The following is an 18,992-nucleotide window of genomic DNA, read 5'->3' on the forward strand; positions in this document are numbered from 1 at the left end:
GCAGTTCTGCATAGTTAATATTCACCTGGTCCAAGCGAATATCGCGTCCTGACTAATTTCCTATTGGTTTAACAAAAACCATTTGGCATCTTATAAATTTGCTTTAGAAAGGTGAAAGGTTGGGTCGAAGGTGACCCAAAGTGATCATTAGCCTCAGGATTAAATCCGCCATTGGATGTGACAAAAATTTGATGCGGCACCTCGATCAACACGTCGGTAGTTTTAGCGTTAAGTCGAAACCCAATCGAAGCTCGTCCAGCTTCTTCGATACAGAATTCTTCGATTTCTGCAGGTGATAACACCGGTGCAGCTAATGTACACCGCGCAGGGGGCAGAAGACTCCTTCTGCATGACGGACATTCACACAGATCTGACCACTCTCCAGGGTGCCATGGCGGAGGTCTTGGCCACTGGGCTTCTCGTCTTCTTCGCTTGCGGTCTATGGGACTGTCGAAACGCCGCCAACACAGACTCGGCACCAATAAGGCTTGGCTTCTGCATCACCGTCCTCTGTCTCATTTTCATCCCATACACTGGCTGCAGTTTGAATCCAGCAAGGACGCTAGGTCCAGCCATCTGGAATGGCTACTGGACTAATCATTGGGTCTTCTGGATTGGTCCAATCGGTGGCGCTATCGTGTCGTCGCTGCTGTATCGATGTCTGTTTCTTTGCAAGACTACCGAGTCTGAATAGCGGGCAACGTCGGAACAGTACTACAGGATGATGAATGGCGATGGTAGGTTTTGCAGTTGCACGATCAGGATTATTAGGAATAGCGAATAGCGATAGTAGAGCGTCCATTTGTTCCAACTTATCGCTGATTAGCCTCCTGCTACGTTTTATTTCCCGCAGGACAAACGCGGGATAATAATAAGGCGACTTGTAACTTGTGCGGTTTTCTTCATTCCAAGACTCGATATTGTCACGCGGAAGAATCTACTAACGCGTTAACTGAAGCGATCTCTGGCGATAATTTCTTAATCGTCTGAATTAATTATAGGAATAATTTCATAATTTCTTTATTTGAGAACATAATTGTATGGGAACATATATAGCGTATTGGCCGTCGCGCTCATTTCATACACGATGTCCCCGTATTGATGGTACAACCGTGGAGAGGGTGATTATACATAAAAAAATAAGTCGAAAATGTGGAATACATTTTTTTCATTCGAGGCTTCGTTTTCGAGAAAATCAACTTTGAATTTCGTTCGGCTACGCCTGCGCTTGACCATCTCGTGGTTAAAATTAAACATATGCTGTACGTTTATGAATAATAATAAAGCGTGTAATTCTTAGGAGTTACTTTATTAATAGAAAATTTGTTGAAAATGCTGGCCATCCTACTGCATACGCGGATGTGCTCTCCGAATTCAATTTTTAACGCATCTTTCTCTTTCAGTTCTTCGAACGGGAAAATGGTCCTCGCTTTTCATTCTGCAAAATTTGTGTCGTTTTCGGAATAAACTTTTCCTTTATTATGTACGTTTCTACATAAAAGTACAAAGTAAATAACGGTTTATATCGAGATCCGTTTAAGCACGACATAGTCAAGCGCACGCGCACCAGGTCCTCAAGCATCGAACGCGCACACAGCCGTCTCATTCGACGATTCACAGTTCTTGTCGTCCCCTTTCGTACAGATAGAATCGAGAATTCCTGGAAAATTTCTTTCGTCTTCGTCGGTTTCCGCTCTGTTCGCTCGATCTCACCTTCCGCAATTGATCGATACGACTGAGGGGAAGAGGCGGTGAGAAAATAGATCGAGCCACGTTAATCCACTGTCTTATTGGTTTCAGCGAGCAGAATCGTATTCAGATGGTCCGTAGTTCACAATTCGAGCGAGAAATCCTAATCGTGTCGCGGAAGCCGAAAGTGGGGGACGATCGCAGGGCCGAGTAAAGGATCGAGAATCGAGAGGAGGCGGAAACTTCGCGGAACGTCAGGCGAGAAGGACTTCTCGGTTGCGCAGACCGATTTTCCCAAACGATTCGTCCTCTTCTTAGGTCGATATCATCTCCTCTTACGTATATTTTTCTACGAAGTACGTAATTTTCGAACCGTGGCGCAAAGTTTCGCGTAATTTCGATGGAAAGTTTCCGAGAGGGAGAGAAGAGAGGGAAGCGTCGTAGAATAAAAATTGTTCGTAGAATTCTTTGTCTGTGAATAAAACGCGGGAAAGGATCGCAGATTATTTTCAATGCCTCGTTTATCGAATGAATAGGTCACGGAAGAATCGAATTCTTCGATCTATTGCGTTTTTAAAATTACGAAATTCTGAATTTGCCAAAAGCGATCGAGGTGTGTGCACACAGAGGCAGAAATAAATTTGATACGTTTTAAGAAACTTTTATCGTGTCTTTTCGCCGCTCCTACCTTCTTCCATCCTTATTTTGATTTTTCATTCTCAGAAAAAAGGAAATTACTTTATTATTCTATATTTTATTAAATTCATAAATTTACGAGATCACGAGTAGTTTCGCAAAAGAAACACGATCTCTGTCGACCGTTCAATCTCAAGACTGTAAATAAAATAATTCTCCAGCCATACGATTCTTTCGTACAATTATTTAATCGCCCGGCAATCGTTGATAAACAAATAATAAAAACTTGATAGCTGACAAAAAGAGCGATTTTAATTTCAACGGCAGGCTGCTGCCTGTTTCGACAGCTTTCGCATGGTGAAAAAAAGATTTCGAAAATGAGCGATTAAAACCGATTCATTTGCGTTGCGTCGCTCTCTGCGAGTTCCGAAAACGTGTAAACGCTGGCAGCTGGCGCAAAAAAAAACTCTCGGCACGTTTACCAACACCGTGCAACAGCTCTTGGCGCGATAACAGAGTTTATCTGCGAAAGTTTTTTGCTTGAAATTCGAGAAATATTGAACACGACATATACAGCAAATTAAGCGTCGTCTATGACAGAAGATCGACGAGTTTGTGGCTCGTCGTGAAGTCGGAAATCGCCACGTCTGAATTTTTTCATTGTTTCCTTTTTACCGCACGAACAGCCTCGGTAAATGTTCCGTATGGTTTTTACAGAAGTCACCGGCGAACGAGTCGTTTCGTGGCTCATTTTCAAAATCGTTTTTTATACAATAATACAAACTGTCAAAACTGTTCTGTCGTTGGAATAACAATGGAATATCGGCGTTTCGATCCGCCACGAAGCTTTCACGCCCAACAGCGGATGAGGCTCCAGGATAAATAATTTAATCACATCTGTTGCAATCGGACACGGATTTTTAACGCTAACTCGATATGTTTGTAGCTTCTAGCGTATTTCACTATCGTTAATTGTTCTACGATTTTTCATTCCCGATAGATATTTATATATTTACATATATTATATTTATTATATGTTACATATTATATATTATATATCTATATATATATATTTATTTATAGATATAGATAGATCGTACACAATAGCAGCATTCGTCTGAATGACGAATTATCATAAGTCGAAGAATTTTCAGGCTTCTTAATCGCGCGTTGAAAGAAACGTATGACTAATCGTTTCTACAAATTGCATATTTTATTTTATCAACGATGTCTCTGCTTTGAGATATTTCCCATACTCGATAATATTCGTCGTACAACGAGTGGTTTCGTTGAAACGGGTCGACTCGAAAGCTGAACAATCGCACGAGTAGCTGTGGTAGAAATTGCAGCACCTAAATTGCAGCTAATTAGAACGATGTAACGCGTGCGTCGATAGCATCGATTGAAAAGCATCCGTCCTGTGAAAACAAAGAACACATTTCGAATCTCTCGAAGCCAATTTCCCTGATCTTCTGCATCGAAGCTCAACTTTCGAAGCACCGCGTATATTTTCTTTGAATTTCCCCAGAGTCGGTGCACGTCGTTTGAATTTATAAGAAATTTGAAGACGCAGAAGTGCACAGAGTGCACGCGATATGCAAAGATGTAAAAAATATCCGGAGCACGGGCGATGGATCAAGCGAAAGAAACGAGTGAAAGCAATTTTATAAAAATATTATTTCGCTATAAATATCCACGATATATTTATTTACAAGCAACTCTATTTCTTCACTTCGCTGCTCTGTTTCTAACCGAATCTACGTTTCTCCCCAAAGAACGAGTTTTACATTTTTTAACCAAATCTCCCCGACCTTTCTTTGGAAGTTCGATTTTTTTAAAGAATTTAACGAATTTCGTTGAAGGCGCCGTTGTTTAATTTTGTATCAATTTTTGAAAGATGCAAAAATGTAGAGAATGCACGTGCTTTGCAAAGATATATGAAATGTGTATAATACAAAGGGCAATATTTATCAGGTAGAAGGAACGAATGAAAGTAATATGATAAAGATATACATTTCTACAGATATCCATGCTACACCTGTAAGCAATCTCTGGTTGAACACAGTGAACAAACATTCTCATCATTTTTTCTCACGAGAACGCGCTTTAAACTTTCTAACCCAATTTCCCCGATCTTCTCTCTGATGCTCGACTTTTCAAGCACGTCTCACGTTTTCATTAGATTTCTCCGGAGTGTGCGCACGTATAGCGACTCTTATTCAAAATCAGGAGCATCAAAACTAAGAGAAAAAAGAATAATAACACTGAACATGATGTACAAAATATTCAAGGTATAAACTATAAATTAATGAACATTTTTGTAATTTTGTAAAGATATAAACTTGTATAGATATCTGCAGTCTGTTCAAACGAAAGCTTGAAAAAGCATTCTGACCAGATCTGAACTTAATTAAGCCCACGTTCCCTCAAAGAGTCTCCTCTCTTATCCAAAAACCACAAGAAGCATAAGAACGCAAAGATGCAGAAATTAATGAAAGTAATTTTGTAAAAAAGAAAGAAACATAAATTTCCATAGATATCCTCAGTCTGTTCAAAGGCATGCTTCACTTCTACAAGCTTGAAAAAGCATTGTAACCATATCTGAACTTAATTAAACCCACGTTCCCTCAAAGAATCTCCTCTCTTATCCAAAAACCATAATAAGCATAAGGACGCAAAGATGCAGAAATTAATGAAAGTAATTTTGTAAAAAAGAAAGAAACATAAATTTCCATAGATATCCTCAGTCTGTTCAAAGGCATGCTTCACTTCTACAAGCTTGAAAAAGCATTGTAACCATATCTGAACTTAATTAAACCCACGTTCCCTCAAAGAATCTCCTCTCTTATCCAAAAACCATAATAAGCATAAGGACGCAAAGATGCAGAAATTAATAAAAGCAATTTTGTAAAAAAAAAAGACAAATTTCTATAGATATCCGCAGTGTGCTCAAACGCAAGCTTCACTTGTACAAGCTTGAAAAAGCATTGTAACCATATCTGAACTTAATTGAGTCCAAAACCACAACTTACCCAAAAACCACATGAAACCACCAGAAACCACAATAAGCATAAGGACGCAAAGATGCAGAAATTAATAAAAGCAATTTTGTAAAAAAAAAAAAGACAAATTTCTATAGATATCCGCAGTGTGCTCAAACGCAAGCTCCACTTGTACAAGCTTGAAAAAGCATCCTAACCATGTCTGAACCGAATTATGACCACGTTTCTAAACGAGTCTCCTCTGAAACCTCGTGAAACCAATTTGTCTCGTGTTCCGGCTGAAGCTGAACTTCCGAAGCACCCAGTACATACATTTGGAAGTTCCTTGAGAAAAGCGCCGCGAGTCGGCGCACCTATGTTGTTTAGGGTGGCCGTGTAGACGGACTGGTGAGTTTGTTGCACGCGCGTTAAAAATAAAACTGGCTGCTCGGTAATCGAAAATAAACGTAGGCTGTTGCGCGCGCGTTCGCGCTCGCGCGCACGCCAGTAGCTGCAGTCTGGTGGGGCGGCTACGTGGAGCAGAGGTTCCACGCTGAATCAACGGTGGTCGAGAGACTGCGACCACGTGCCAGCGCGATAAAAGTGCGTACGATCGTACAGGATCGTGACCGTTCACAAACAATCGGGACGAGCGACCGTGCGCTGCCTCATTCTTGCTTTCCGATCGATCGAGATCGTCGCCGCTCGATCTCTCGCCGTCTCCGCACAGTGTCAGTGTATACTATATATTATACTATATTATACTATACTATACTATACTATACTATATTATAGAGTGAGTGTGTGACAGCAACTGGCGTCATGTCCTCTAGCGATCTTCGTTCAGGTGAGTAAGCCGCATTTGCAAACAAATTATTCTTGTAGCAAGTTGGTCAAGTTGGAGGGAAAATGTAGTGCGGAACTCTGTGGTTAGTACAGATCGCTATAGATAGGAAAATTGGTGAAAATTTGCAGCGGATAAAGTTTCGCAGAAATGAGAATGAAAGAAATGATTGCAGCTGACCGAGGATAAATTTAACGTGGTACTGTTAGTATAAATTTCGCGAGGATGAAGTTCGACGAGATAAAAAGAAACGGGAATTGTGTAGGTCGTTGGAGATAAATTGTTCTGGTAGAAATTTAGCGATGTAGATCGATAAATAAATTTACCGATCGAGCACAGGTCGAGTGAACGTTTTGTTGCTACGATTTATTAATTTCACGTGGACGAATTCTAAGAGAGAAATGGAAAGGATAGGAGAAGCGTGAATCGATACGAAATGTATAATTGTTTTGGTAGAAGATTATTCGTGTGGATTGAAAATAAGTACAGCGAGAAAGCATAGTAGATGGAGGAATTGTGTAGTAGATTTAGCGAAAATTCACTGAGGATAGGTTTTCATGGTTTTGAAAGAGAAAGGAAAATAAAAGAGGAATTGACTGGACCTGTAGAGTAAAATGGGGCATGGTCGTGCGTACAATGGTATGCTTTGTTTGGTTTCGATGGCACCTCGTCACTCGGTTCGTAGTTATACGCGGTGGCACTGTAAATACCGAGTACAGGTGGACTGAAAATTTCGTGCAGAAGATATGGAAGTTTGCTCGTTTTTGACAAAAATTTACACCTGAGAATTGACGAAAGGAATTTTCGAATCTTAGATCCAACGAATGTTCTCTTTCCTGAAATTGCAACTTAAATAATAATATAACGATAGTTGGAAGAAATTTGATGATCTTGTGGTAGAAGAAACTAGCATTTCAGTCAGCTGATTAGACTTTAGATTCGATTATTATCCGCAGTTCGGTGGATAATTCTTTCAAATTAAATGCTGCAAGTATTTGGTATTCAACAGCTGATTTTTTGAATATTGATGCATAAAAGATGTTGCGAATATTTCAATTCGCCGATTGAATTTTAGATTCGTTTCGAGTTTGAAATTCGTTCATTTATTCGGTTGATACGTTCAATTTTTTAAATATTTGTACATTTGAAATTCAATGGACGAAACGACATCTTAAACAATGAGATTTTATTCGACAATAATTTTCAGACACCCTGTGTATGTTCTATTATCGTGAGAATCAGGCCAATTGCAAGTACAGTTTAATTTCCGAAATGTTCGTAGCTTGCGATACCAAGTGTCTCGAGATTCTTGGCTAATCAAAATACACGTTACGCGCAAATCCATACACATATCCATATACCGGGTAATCGCGAGAAAACGTGTCGTCGAAATAAACCTCTTTCAAAGGAAAAAGGGAAAGAGAAGGAATAAAAAAGAAATTTCTTCGATAGATAAATTATTTTCATTACTCTCTTGCCAGACTAAACCAACATAAAGGATGATAAATAAATAAAAATATATAATGAAAATCATAACCTAAAAATTAAAATGATTCGCTTTGAGAACTAGCATTAGGCTATTTTTATTATAAATAACGTGATCTATTTTGCAAGATCGTTCTTCGATAGATAAATTATTTTCATTACTCTCTTATCAGAGTAAACTAACATAAAGGATGATAAATAAATAAAAATATATAATGAAAATCATAACCTAAAAATTAAAATGATTCGCTTTGAGAACCAGCATTAGGCTATTTTTATTATAAATAACGTGATATACTTTGCAAGATAAGTAATTCTCACTCACTATTTTTTCCATCATTTTTGCGAAGCATGAATTTTAGAGGAAACTTTTCTTAGAATTGAAACTCGATAAAGCGTGTTTTCCAGGAACGTGGTAAGAAACGATCGAGACGTTCTAAACGTATTATTAGCAATAGACCGAGGTATTCTATGAAAATTTATATTTCTTAGAATGTAATTAAAAAGATTCAAGTGTATGTTAGAAAATTGTTCTTAACTGGCAAGTATCACCGAAATCACTATACTTTGCATATTTTATATATTCTACGCAATTTCGCACTTTTCAATTTTCTACGGATGCATAAGAATCCGCGGTCCGATCGTTAGGCGGCAACGAGGAAAGCAAAATTATAATCATTTGGCAGAAAGACGAAGGAAAAGTTACGGAGAAGAGCAGATAGCAAAGAGAAAGGAGCACGTAGCGGGAAATTAGTAAGAAATCGTGGCGACTTTCGATAATCATAACTTGCAAACGAATGCGTATGGAATATCACTTTGCAGATAAAAAGTTAACTGATAAAAGTTGACTTTCTTCAAACGCTAAAAATCTCGTCCGTTTGCTACAACGAGAGCAACGATTGAAATAGAAAAATTTCGGGAAGGCTACTCTACTTGTGCGAAGACACGATAGTAATTAACGACAATAATTCAAAGATTCGCAGCAATAAGAAGGCAGTTTCGATATTTCAACTTACTTTACTTTTACTTCTAAGCCAAACAAGAGGAAGAAGCGTGTAGATTTCAGATTGAAAAGTGGAAAACTTCATTCTGACTGCAAGTTTGTGAAAGTCGTCAACGGAGAATTTCTATCGATTTTCATCTCGATACTTTTCATCTATCTTTTCGAATCTACCTTTTGTACCTTTAATAATATCGATAACTTCGATACGTGGCGAATTCGTCCACGTAATTTACAGACGCGCGTGTGAACAGAATTAACGCTGCGAGATAGCAAGAAATTATTGAAAATTAAATTTTAATACAAAAAGAAATCAGTTTCTACGTATTTCTCGATGTATGATTTGTCGTATCGCATTTTGCTACGAACGTGATCTTCCTCCCATGTTTCGTTTCTATTCCACAAATATATTGGCTTGGCAACCAAGTGATTGCGGCTTTTGTCAATACCACCTAATGGCAAAAGCCGCAATCACTTAGTTGCCAAGCCAATATTAACAGGCTGTCGCATCCGTTTTTGTTCCTTCGTATCAACTTAAATACTCGCTGATGCAACGAGGAAATTGGGAAAAATAACGTTGAAAAATCATCGCTTCGAAGCTGTATCATTTCTCTACTCGAACTGAACATTTCGAAATTTCACCTTCCTTTAGAGACAAAAATATTCATCTTCCTCGCTGTCATTGTAACGCACATTTAACCGCAGTTTACGTACTGTGAATTTTATTGGCTTGGCAACTAAGTGATTGCGGCTTGTGTCGATGCCACTTAACGACAAAAGCCGCAATCGCTTAATTACCAAGCCAATATAAGCTTCTGATTTTACGAGCGAAAGTAAGTAGCAATTTGGAAAACGTGGAAACGCGATTTCAGCTTCTTCGATTAACGTCGCGCTAATTCATCTCTCCTTCTGTTTTACGATACACGTCGTCATTCGCACAATATTGCACAGCGTTCGTAATGCCTGTTTTATATTTGCAACGTGGTTGCTTTAAACGAATAGCTCGGTACGAAGAAGCATAATGAGATCCATTGAACATGTGAAACGTGCAAGAAGATTTGCTTGGGAATAATAAACGGTTGTTGCAATCGAGTTCCGCGACACCTTCTGACCGATGCTTCTGTGCAACATTGTATACGTTGTCACAATGATTCGATGGTATGACACGACTTCAAGTCATTCGATATGGATTTATGTTCGGCTAACATCTGTTTGTCATTTGCTATTAGTCGTATAGCAAGTCATGTAACATTTATACAATAATTTAGTACGACTTTGAAGTTGTACCACATCTTCGACTCAACAATGGCAGATCACACGAAGAAACACGATAAATAGGAAGATATATGCGGATGATTATGAAATATACAGACAGTAGATGGCCTACATGAAGAATGTAGCAAAACATGAGCTTATCGCTTATGTTACGTTGCATCTATTTACATTAGAACAATCTGCAACTAACTTTGCAAAGTAGTGGTAATTGAACTATTGGATTGAAGTGGCTGCTACGTCGTTAGACAGAATCCAGTTGATACGTCGAACGCAAAACTGTAAACATCTCGAAAGGAAAACTATATGACTTAGGCCACTTTCATAATCACTGGCACATGTATTGTCTTATTGATCGTCCCCTTCTTTTATTAGTTTAGTGACTAACCGTGATCGCTGAGAGTTAATCTTTGCACGAAATATAGTTTTATATTTGCAAAGGAAGATAATAACTTAGCCTTAAGGTTGTAATTATACTTAAACATAATATTTAGAAATATAATCTTCTTTTTGGATCGTATAAGTCCAAAGAAATGGAATATTAAAACTAAATAAAATATTTCTCAACAATATAGTTAACTGGAACACTAAAATTTATATTTACATAAAATATATCTTTTTTTATTTTAGGGGAAGAAGATAATAATTTAGATTTAAAGATTCTAACTATACTTAAAGATAATATTTAGAAATATTTTTTTTTTAAATAAATCCAAACAGATGAAATATTAAAACTAAATAAAATATTGTCCAACAATGTAGTTAATTTGAACACTAACATTTATATTTACACAAAATATATATTTTTTTTAATTTGGGAAAGAAGATAATAATTTAGCCTTAAGATTGTAATTATAGTTAAAGATAACGTTTAGAAATATAATTTTCTTTTTGGAATAAATCCAAACAGATGGGATATTAAAACTAAATAAAATATTGCCCAACAATGTAGTTAATTTTAACATTAACATTTATATTTACACAAAATGTATATATTTTTATATTTGAGAAAGAAGGTAGTAATTTAGCTTTAAATATTGTAATTATATTTAAATATAATTTTCATTTCGGCTCGTACAAATCCAAACGGATGAAATGTTAATATTATTGGCTTGGCAACTAAGTGATTGCGGATTTTATCATTACCATCTAACGACAAAATCCGCAATCACCTAGTTGCCAAGCCAATAAATAAAATATTTTCTAACAATAAAATTAATTCGAGCAGTGCGTCGGGGGCTGATTAAACTGATGGAGAAACGAAGCTAGCGGTTACGTAAAATATGGAAACCTGGTTGGATTAGTTCGCCTTTTCTTTCTACTTCGGATGACCTTGGAATACATACAGCTACGAGAATACCATTTAAAATCGCTTCGATCGATGAATTATAATATTTACATAAACAGAGTTTCACAGGAAACGGACATCCTTGCATTTACATTTTATGTGTATTTGGTGATTATTTAAAATATTCATTTTACATGGGAGAATAAAATTACTTCGTCGCTTAGGTATAAAAATTGAACGATCGAATAGAGAAACGATGTCTGTTCGTTGGAATTTTTCTAATAGTATTGCGAACGAGACAAAACACGTGACGGCGTATTAAAATTGCAAATCAACATCAGATATCTGCAATTACATCTTAGCAGATGATATGAGTTTATGTTGTTTCTTTTTCTTTTCCTTTTTTTTTTTTCTTAACTATGTGATAAAGTCATGTTAAGGCTATGTAACGTTACGCAACAATTCCGTCCTACTTACGATTTATTCCGTTTCGATTTATTATGGTAAATATTTTAGTGCTGATAACAATTTTTAACAAGTTGATATTTTACATAAATAATATTTTATATGCGTATAATAAATATCTATGTGATTATTAATGTCGAACAAACAACTTTTCCATTTAGGTGGCCTTATAATTATTATAATTTTGTTATATGATTATTAACGTCGAGTAAATAAATGGTTTCCCCATTTAGGTGTTAACATAACTGTAACATATGCAGCGTGAAATTTTTAATAATGATACATTTAATATGAAGAAAAAAACTGTGCAAGAGAAACTACGTTTTTTAACGTAGACACTCTATGTCCCATTCTCAGCATGACAAATTTTTATGCACCAGCTTTTATTTAAAAAATTAAATCCCACTGCTGAACGAGCTATTAACATTGTTAATGAATCAGTACCTCGCTATTTGCTCGCATTTATTTTCATTAATTCCATCTTACCATATTCATTTATATCTCGGCTGGTTTTTTTCAGGATCCATGCAAGCAAACATAATCCAGCATTCTATGGATATTTCCAAAAAAAGTTTCAGATATGCGTACAAATTTATGCAAATAATAATAATCTGCTTGTCATACAACGATTTTGTTGTAGGAAAATTATTAAAAATTAGGTGTCGGATTAGATGCCAGAAGAAAAAAGAAAGGGAGGAGAATTAGGATTGTATTTGATTGCAGTAAAATTCCAGAATAATTCATTTTCCGGGAACTCGAGGAGAAAGAGATAAACTTACAAAAATACTGCGGAAGATTAGAAAAAATGCTTAATGTGCACAATCGAAAGTCGCGTGTTTGTTTGCGAATATAAACGTAGCTGAAATGCAAGCAAGCAGCAAAGATTCGATAACAGAATTGCATCGTGCGATCAAACTTTTTGATTGCGTAACGATATTACTGCACGGAATACCATTTTCTACCGATCGTTATACTTTCTTTTTACGAGCGACGAACCGTCGCGTTGCCCTAAAACCTGATCCTCCGGTTATCGTGTGCCAGTCTGGGCATAGGTGTGTGTATATATATATGTTTAAATTAGCTTCGTTTTATATTCGTATCGAGATTGCTTCGATTTTCAGTTGGGTCAAAGTCGTTGCTCGTTCCAATTCGTGTCTAGTTCATCAGACCTATCGTGACTAAAATTTCTTCGAAACCGATAGCAACGACGAATTCTCCACGAAGATAAGTAACGTAATTCAGAGAAGATTGGAATTGTTCGAGGAAAAATTCTTAGTCAATTTATGCCAGTTCCGTGAGAAAGCATCCAAGTATTTTCATTGTTATACGATAGAGACTTCTCTCGGTATAAGTTTCTTCTTATCTGCTTAATTATAAATTACAGTTTACGGATTAGATTTAAATCGTATAATGTTTCTTTACTATAGAATAGAATCTTTGCTTTAGGTCTCGAAATTTATGTTTCTTGATAATACGGTCGAATGTTAATTTCGAATAAATGAATAAAATAATGTAATTCTTATTACTTCGATTATAACTCGGAATTGGTTAGACCCAAATTTGAATTTTAGATCCTAAGATTTAGGTCTTTCTCTCAAATCCCAATCCAAACAATCTTATTGATTTTATATCTTCCAATTAAAATAAACAAAATATTTTGTTTATTTTATACCAATCAAATATCTTGTTACAGTTCAAAAAATTAGGTTAGGAACAAATGGAGCAACAGAATTAAGCTAGGTCTAATTTACGATCGTTTAGGTTAGGTTTAAGTTCGCGTCCATTACTCTGACTACGAAGGGTTCAGGTTAGGTTCGTTTCAAAAACGTTTCTCGTTTTAGCTAAAAACGTGTCGTAGATTAGAGATAAAGGGCCAAAAATGTTTGTCCTGATTCTGACAGACTGCCACTTATTTTAAACAACCTATCGAATATTATGAAAACAGTTCTTATCGTTCATAATGTCACAGCTGCGGTTTGATATGATCATTTAAAATAGCCTACGAGTTTGCAAGGCTATGGATATCTATAGGGGGATTGAAAAATAATGTACAAACACGGATAAGCCTAGACAAGTTCTTCGATCGGCGATGAAAACGATACTAGCGCCACTGGTCTCCATCTACCGAGACTTACGTAACCTTTTCTCTTTCGTAACAAAACTTTTCCTATTTGCATTGCTGCGTATCTACTCGTTCCTCCGCCAATTATCAGTCAGGTTTTAGAGGGTTGAATCTTCGTTTATCATTTAGACGCAACGTACGACGATAAAGTCTAATCAAATTTGTCTTGAATCTGATAGTGGCAAATTCAGTGGATTCTTAATTCTCTTAATTAAGTCGTATCATATATAATACTACTTAGAATCCTACATAGTTACACGATCGTTAGGATTTCATGCAGCTATTGGATTTTATTAAATGAAATGTTATAGCGAGGTATAAAATTTGTTAAATTTTATGAGGGTTTTTGAGGATACGTCGGTGTATATGAATAACATAATGTTATTAAATAAGAAAATTATTTCGATAATTATCGCAGTACGAGGAATGTCACAAATCAATTCAATTAAAAATGTTGACTTTTAGAATGGCTAAATCTTTTAAAGGCAATAGATCGATCATTTAAAGCGAAGCTCCTGTTAAAATTATATGAACTTTAATCTGCTGGACTTAAAAGATAATTAAAAGATTTGATCGATTTATAATTCTAAAAGGAATTTTTTTTCTCTTTCAGTTTTTGTGAACGTGTACGAGAAAGTTACTAGATGGCGTAAATGTGACAAGAGCTTTTTTTCATTATCACTAAATCAAACAAAAGCCCAATATTTTTATTTACATACGATCTCGCGAAAAACCAGTTAAATTTCATCTTATCTCGAAAGTTTTCCACGAAATGCCAGTCAAAATCGAATCAGACTGCTTTTTATCGGCTCTCTGTCCGAGCAAATAGGGAAATTGCGTTATCAGCCAGGGTTATCCGACAGTTGTGCCCATCGCATCGTCCTTGTCTCGTTTGAATTTCGTAAACCCACATTTGCTTGCCATTTATTTTTTCATGCTGTACGAGATAAGTTTATGACAAATACATGTACCACTTGTATTAAATATCTTACCATTTCTATATATATTTTTTCAGATTTGTTCTGTCTGATTACGGTTCTAACGAAATTTCAATATGATTTACATAATACGCGTGATAATATTAAAGCTGTGGATTTTCACATATTTATGGAAAATTTTAAAATTCGAAAGTACACAAAATTCGCGTAAACTGGAAAAGTACATAAAATATCGAGAATACAGTACTTGTTATAATATTTTATAAATGAAATTTAATTATATTTAATAGATAAACACAGCTTTGTTGTTTTGTTTGTGTTAATAAAGATATGAATTTGCAGCAAAATCTGCGGTCTACGAACGTACTCATCGGGAAAAGCGTTCAAGCATTTTTGTTGGCCATTGTAATTTGTACAAGCGTATTTCCAATTATATCGTGATTTTTTCATTATTTTGGCTACGTTTGATTTAAGCTGTCGTTATATTCCAGTTAGTTTCTAACTTTGTTTGTACTGTGACTAAGTGTCTATATGTCGATAAATCATTTAGCATCGATTTGAATGTAAATTAACAAGCTGTATGTTTTCTGAAAACACTCAGTATAGAAATTAGAATATAGCGCGAGTAGTAATGGTAACCGTGAACGTATATATTTAGTGCTAGAAATGATATAATAGTTTTATTCATATTCGGTTATTCAAACCGGTCAAATACTTTCGCGATATTGTCAAAGTAAATGCTTGCGCTAAATATCTTGTAATTTCTGTAACATATTCTCAACTTCGTTTCAAACTCTATCAAGATAACTGTACAAGAAACTTCACAAATGCAATTATGATAGTCGACTCTCGTTACAATGTTAATGAAATTCTAAAATGCTTGACGTAACGTACATAGTATGTTCGTAAGAAAGATATGTCCGAATACATTCTTTTCCTTAAGTCACTGTATATATGTAAAATGTTGAGGTGATCGAAAATCGATGAGAATCGGCCTGAAACGTGGCTGGAACGCGGAACAAAGGAGGTGGACTTAGGTTGGCCAGACTGGCCGAGCTGACACGAGCCATTAGTCAATTCGAACACGATCTGCGTTATATCTGACGCCGCTTATCCCCCTAATAGGCAGATTATACCGACTAATTGCCGCATAATGTCTCGATGCCGATTCCATAGAATTAGTCGATTGTCGGTTGGCTACACTGCCCGAGGACACTCTCTAAAAACGTTTATTCAATGGACGATCGACTGGAATGTTGCTGGAAGATCTTTGTTTGCTTAATTGGAATTGGGTCGTCGGATTTCCTTTCTCTGCGCGGCTTCTTTTTTTCTTTTTTTTTTTCTTTTTTTTTTTTAAGATTAGAATGGAAATGTATGGTAATCGCAGAAACGTTCCGACGACGAGTCTATAATTACTTTCCTCGCTATCTCGGTAGACTTTGTAGTTTGTTCTGATGACCATTGTTATTATTAAACAACAATTCTCGAGGCATTGAGAATCTTTGCCGCGTCACGAGACAATGCAGAGTTTATGAAATGGTTCTTCTACTTTCCAGCGTTCCTTCATCTTCTGTTTTTATTAAGAAGTTACGAAGCTCGGGGAGGTGGAAGTTTTAATTGGCAAATTGTGAGATCTGCGATGAGACGAGAATTTAAAAAAAAAATTTCCAACTTCGCGGAGACTCCTGCAATATCTGTAGTCGATCGAGAACTTTCGAAGAGTCTACAATGAAACGAAAATTTCGAGAAACCCGTAGTCGATCGAAAATTCGGAAAAATATATAGGGAGGTAAAAGTTATGGAAGAATCTACGACAAATTACAGCATCCTACCACCTATGGCTATTCTAACCGTGTTAGCTCACCTTGCTAACACTGTACACCATATGGTGTCCTTCTTCTTGATCCTTGTCGTCCTTAAGACGCTGCCAAAAACGTACACTTTAGTTTTCATATTCATCTCGACTTTCGAACCTCCGTGTATATCGTTCCCTTTTTATTTTCCTTGTTTTGCATATATTTGCGCGTGCGATTTATTTTTCCCCGCGTTGTATCTTTCTACCGAAGCATTTACCCCGTTAATAAGAAATAAACAACTTTAATAGTAATAATAACAAGAACAATGATAAAAGGAGAATTCTGGGCCGATCCAGGCAGACAAAAATTCCGATATCGTGAATCTACAGCAATAAATGATTATTTATCGAAAGAATGGGATAATCTGTACGATCTACAAGAGAAAAAGACACAAGTGGTTCTCGACAAAGTGTTCGAAGATAAGGCAGCACTCGAGTCGAGTCGAATCGACTTCAAAGTTCGTGTCTTTCCTTATCAATCGTGTCAACTTATGAAGAAAGATCGCATGGAAATTTTCTGAACTTTCGCATTGATAGGGATCAGTATTTTCGAAACTGGAGGAGGTTAGGTTAGATTAGGTTAGGTAAGGAAGAATATTTATGGCGGCGAAGGGGGGAAAATGTCGAAGTGGCGCTAGTGTCGCTAGTGAGAGAGCTGAACAATGCGACTGGCATAAATTACACGCAATTACGATGTATCCAGCGAATCGCAATTACCTGTTCACTGGCGTAAAAGCGGCGAAACGCATCGTTGCACGATGTCTGTTTTAAAATTTAATTATCCCTTTCTAAAATATCTCATTCGTATCCTTTTGAAAAAGAAAGACACACTGTACATGTTTTTCTATGCCTCTAATAGATCGTAATGTTGTTCTCGTTACTAATTAAGTTGCGATTACTAATCTTCACCGTACTTATCTGTGATAGTATTACAATCTTACAACATGAACTAAAATTCTAGATTATGTGAATATAAATATACACAGGGTGAAAAATATCAGTTATCAATTTACGAATATTTATAATGCTGTTGTGATACAGAATGAGCATGATAAAAAAATTAATAGAGAGAGATTAAAACGAATGAATTTTGAAATTCAACTTGTATTCTCTTCTGTTTTTCTTACGTACGTCTATCGTTTACGATAAAAACATTTCAGATAAGATATTTTTAGAAAAGCGTACAATATAATCCGCTAACGTAATTCGATTACGACGAAAAAATTCCAGCGTTTTCAAATTCCTCAAAATTATCGCGTTTATGTAACTACAAATTAACTACGATGATTACGAAACGGTTACAATTATTCTAATTACCCTGGTTCGTAAATGAAAATCAGCAACAATAATGAACGTTCGAACGTTTATCTTACACCTGCCACATAAACAAAACGCAATTACCCAAATTATAGCTGGATTATTGTAAGAGAATTAATCGGACACGTGAATTTGCTTCACAATGTCCATAAAGATTTTGTAAATTCGCGTGGGAAGAATTACCGATGTTAAGTAGCGGAAACTCGGCCGAAGCGAGTCGACTAGCGCAAATGATCATTAAATTTGCAAAGTATCAAAAATTGGGATAGAATCACACGCAGGAGCAAAGCTTCGAAAATTCGATCGAAGCGAGCCCCAATTCACGCGAAACGTGATGAAAGAGATTAAATTTGCGAAATTTACGAATCAACGTAAAAATGGAAGGAGCGGTGAATTTTTGAAAATCGGTCCGAGACGAGGCGATCGACGTAACGATGTTAAATTTTCGAGACTCGAAAATTGGCATAGAAACGAACATTAAACCGAATTTCGGAAATTCGAACCGGCTATGTAGCACGAAAGAATTAAATTTTCAAAGTTTAGAAATTGACGCGAAATTTGGGAAATTCACGAAAATTCGCCAGGTGAACTTAAAGTTCGGTCGATAACGCGGATATTGTTTCCCTTTGGCGTTGCCAGGAATTTTCGGTAATTGCAGATAACGAGATCGTGGAACCACGTGTATGGGCATTATTTTGTATGGATCCAATTTCCACGGGTACAGATATTTTCATCGGGACGGGTCGATAGCGATGCCGACGAGGCACATCAATCACCGTGCACTCTTCCGATGAACGTGCACTCTGATTACTTTGCCGGCATTCACGGACTAGAAGAGCGGATTCGCGGACCAGCGGACGAAAATACAAGTAACCGCGTGTTTCGGTGAAAAAAGCGTGCCTCTTTTCTTTTTTTCAAAATCCATTCGACGCTGTAATATCATCTAGAAATGTATATGCGAAGAGATTCGTAATTAACTGTAAGGTTATGTTCGCGTGTACTTAACAATCTTTTGATTTGAAACGCCCTGTATAAAAGTATCGAGAATTAGCAGTAAGTTGGTAATAGTTATAATTTGAAATGGAAAGAAAGCGTTGGAT

At 36.4% G+C, this 18,992-nt stretch overlaps 1 protein-coding gene and 1 long non-coding RNA gene across 9 annotated transcripts in view; one reads left to right on the forward strand and one right to left on the reverse strand.

The window, feature by feature from the left end:
• Positions 1-18,992, reverse strand: part of LOC126925707 (uncharacterized) — a 75,980-nt gene that overhangs the window by 40,591 nt on the left and 16,397 nt on the right. The gene's annotated exons all lie outside the window — the stretch shown is intronic.
• Positions 1-18,992, forward strand: part of LOC126925696 (aquaporin-like) — a 54,169-nt gene that overhangs the window by 25,727 nt on the left and 9,450 nt on the right. The window contains exons 5-6 of one of the 8 annotated variants that reach the window (XM_050741517.1): positions 293-737; positions 1,801-2,348. The exons of 5 other annotated variants lie outside the window; for them this stretch is intronic. In XM_050741517.1, the coding sequence (XP_050597474.1) occupies positions 293-694 (402 nt within the window). In that variant the 3' untranslated portion in view covers positions 695-737; positions 1,801-2,348. Of the gene's footprint in view, positions 1-292; positions 2,349-5,868; positions 6,154-18,992 lie in introns of those variants that run through there. 2 more of the 8 variants (XM_050741518.1, XM_050741519.1) reach the window with 2 other exon arrangements.

This window comes from Bombus affinis, chromosome 16 (assembly GCF_024516045.1).
Source record: "Bombus affinis isolate iyBomAffi1 chromosome 16, iyBomAffi1.2, whole genome shotgun sequence".
NCBI lineage: Eukaryota > Metazoa > Arthropoda > Insecta > Hymenoptera > Apidae > Bombus > Bombus affinis.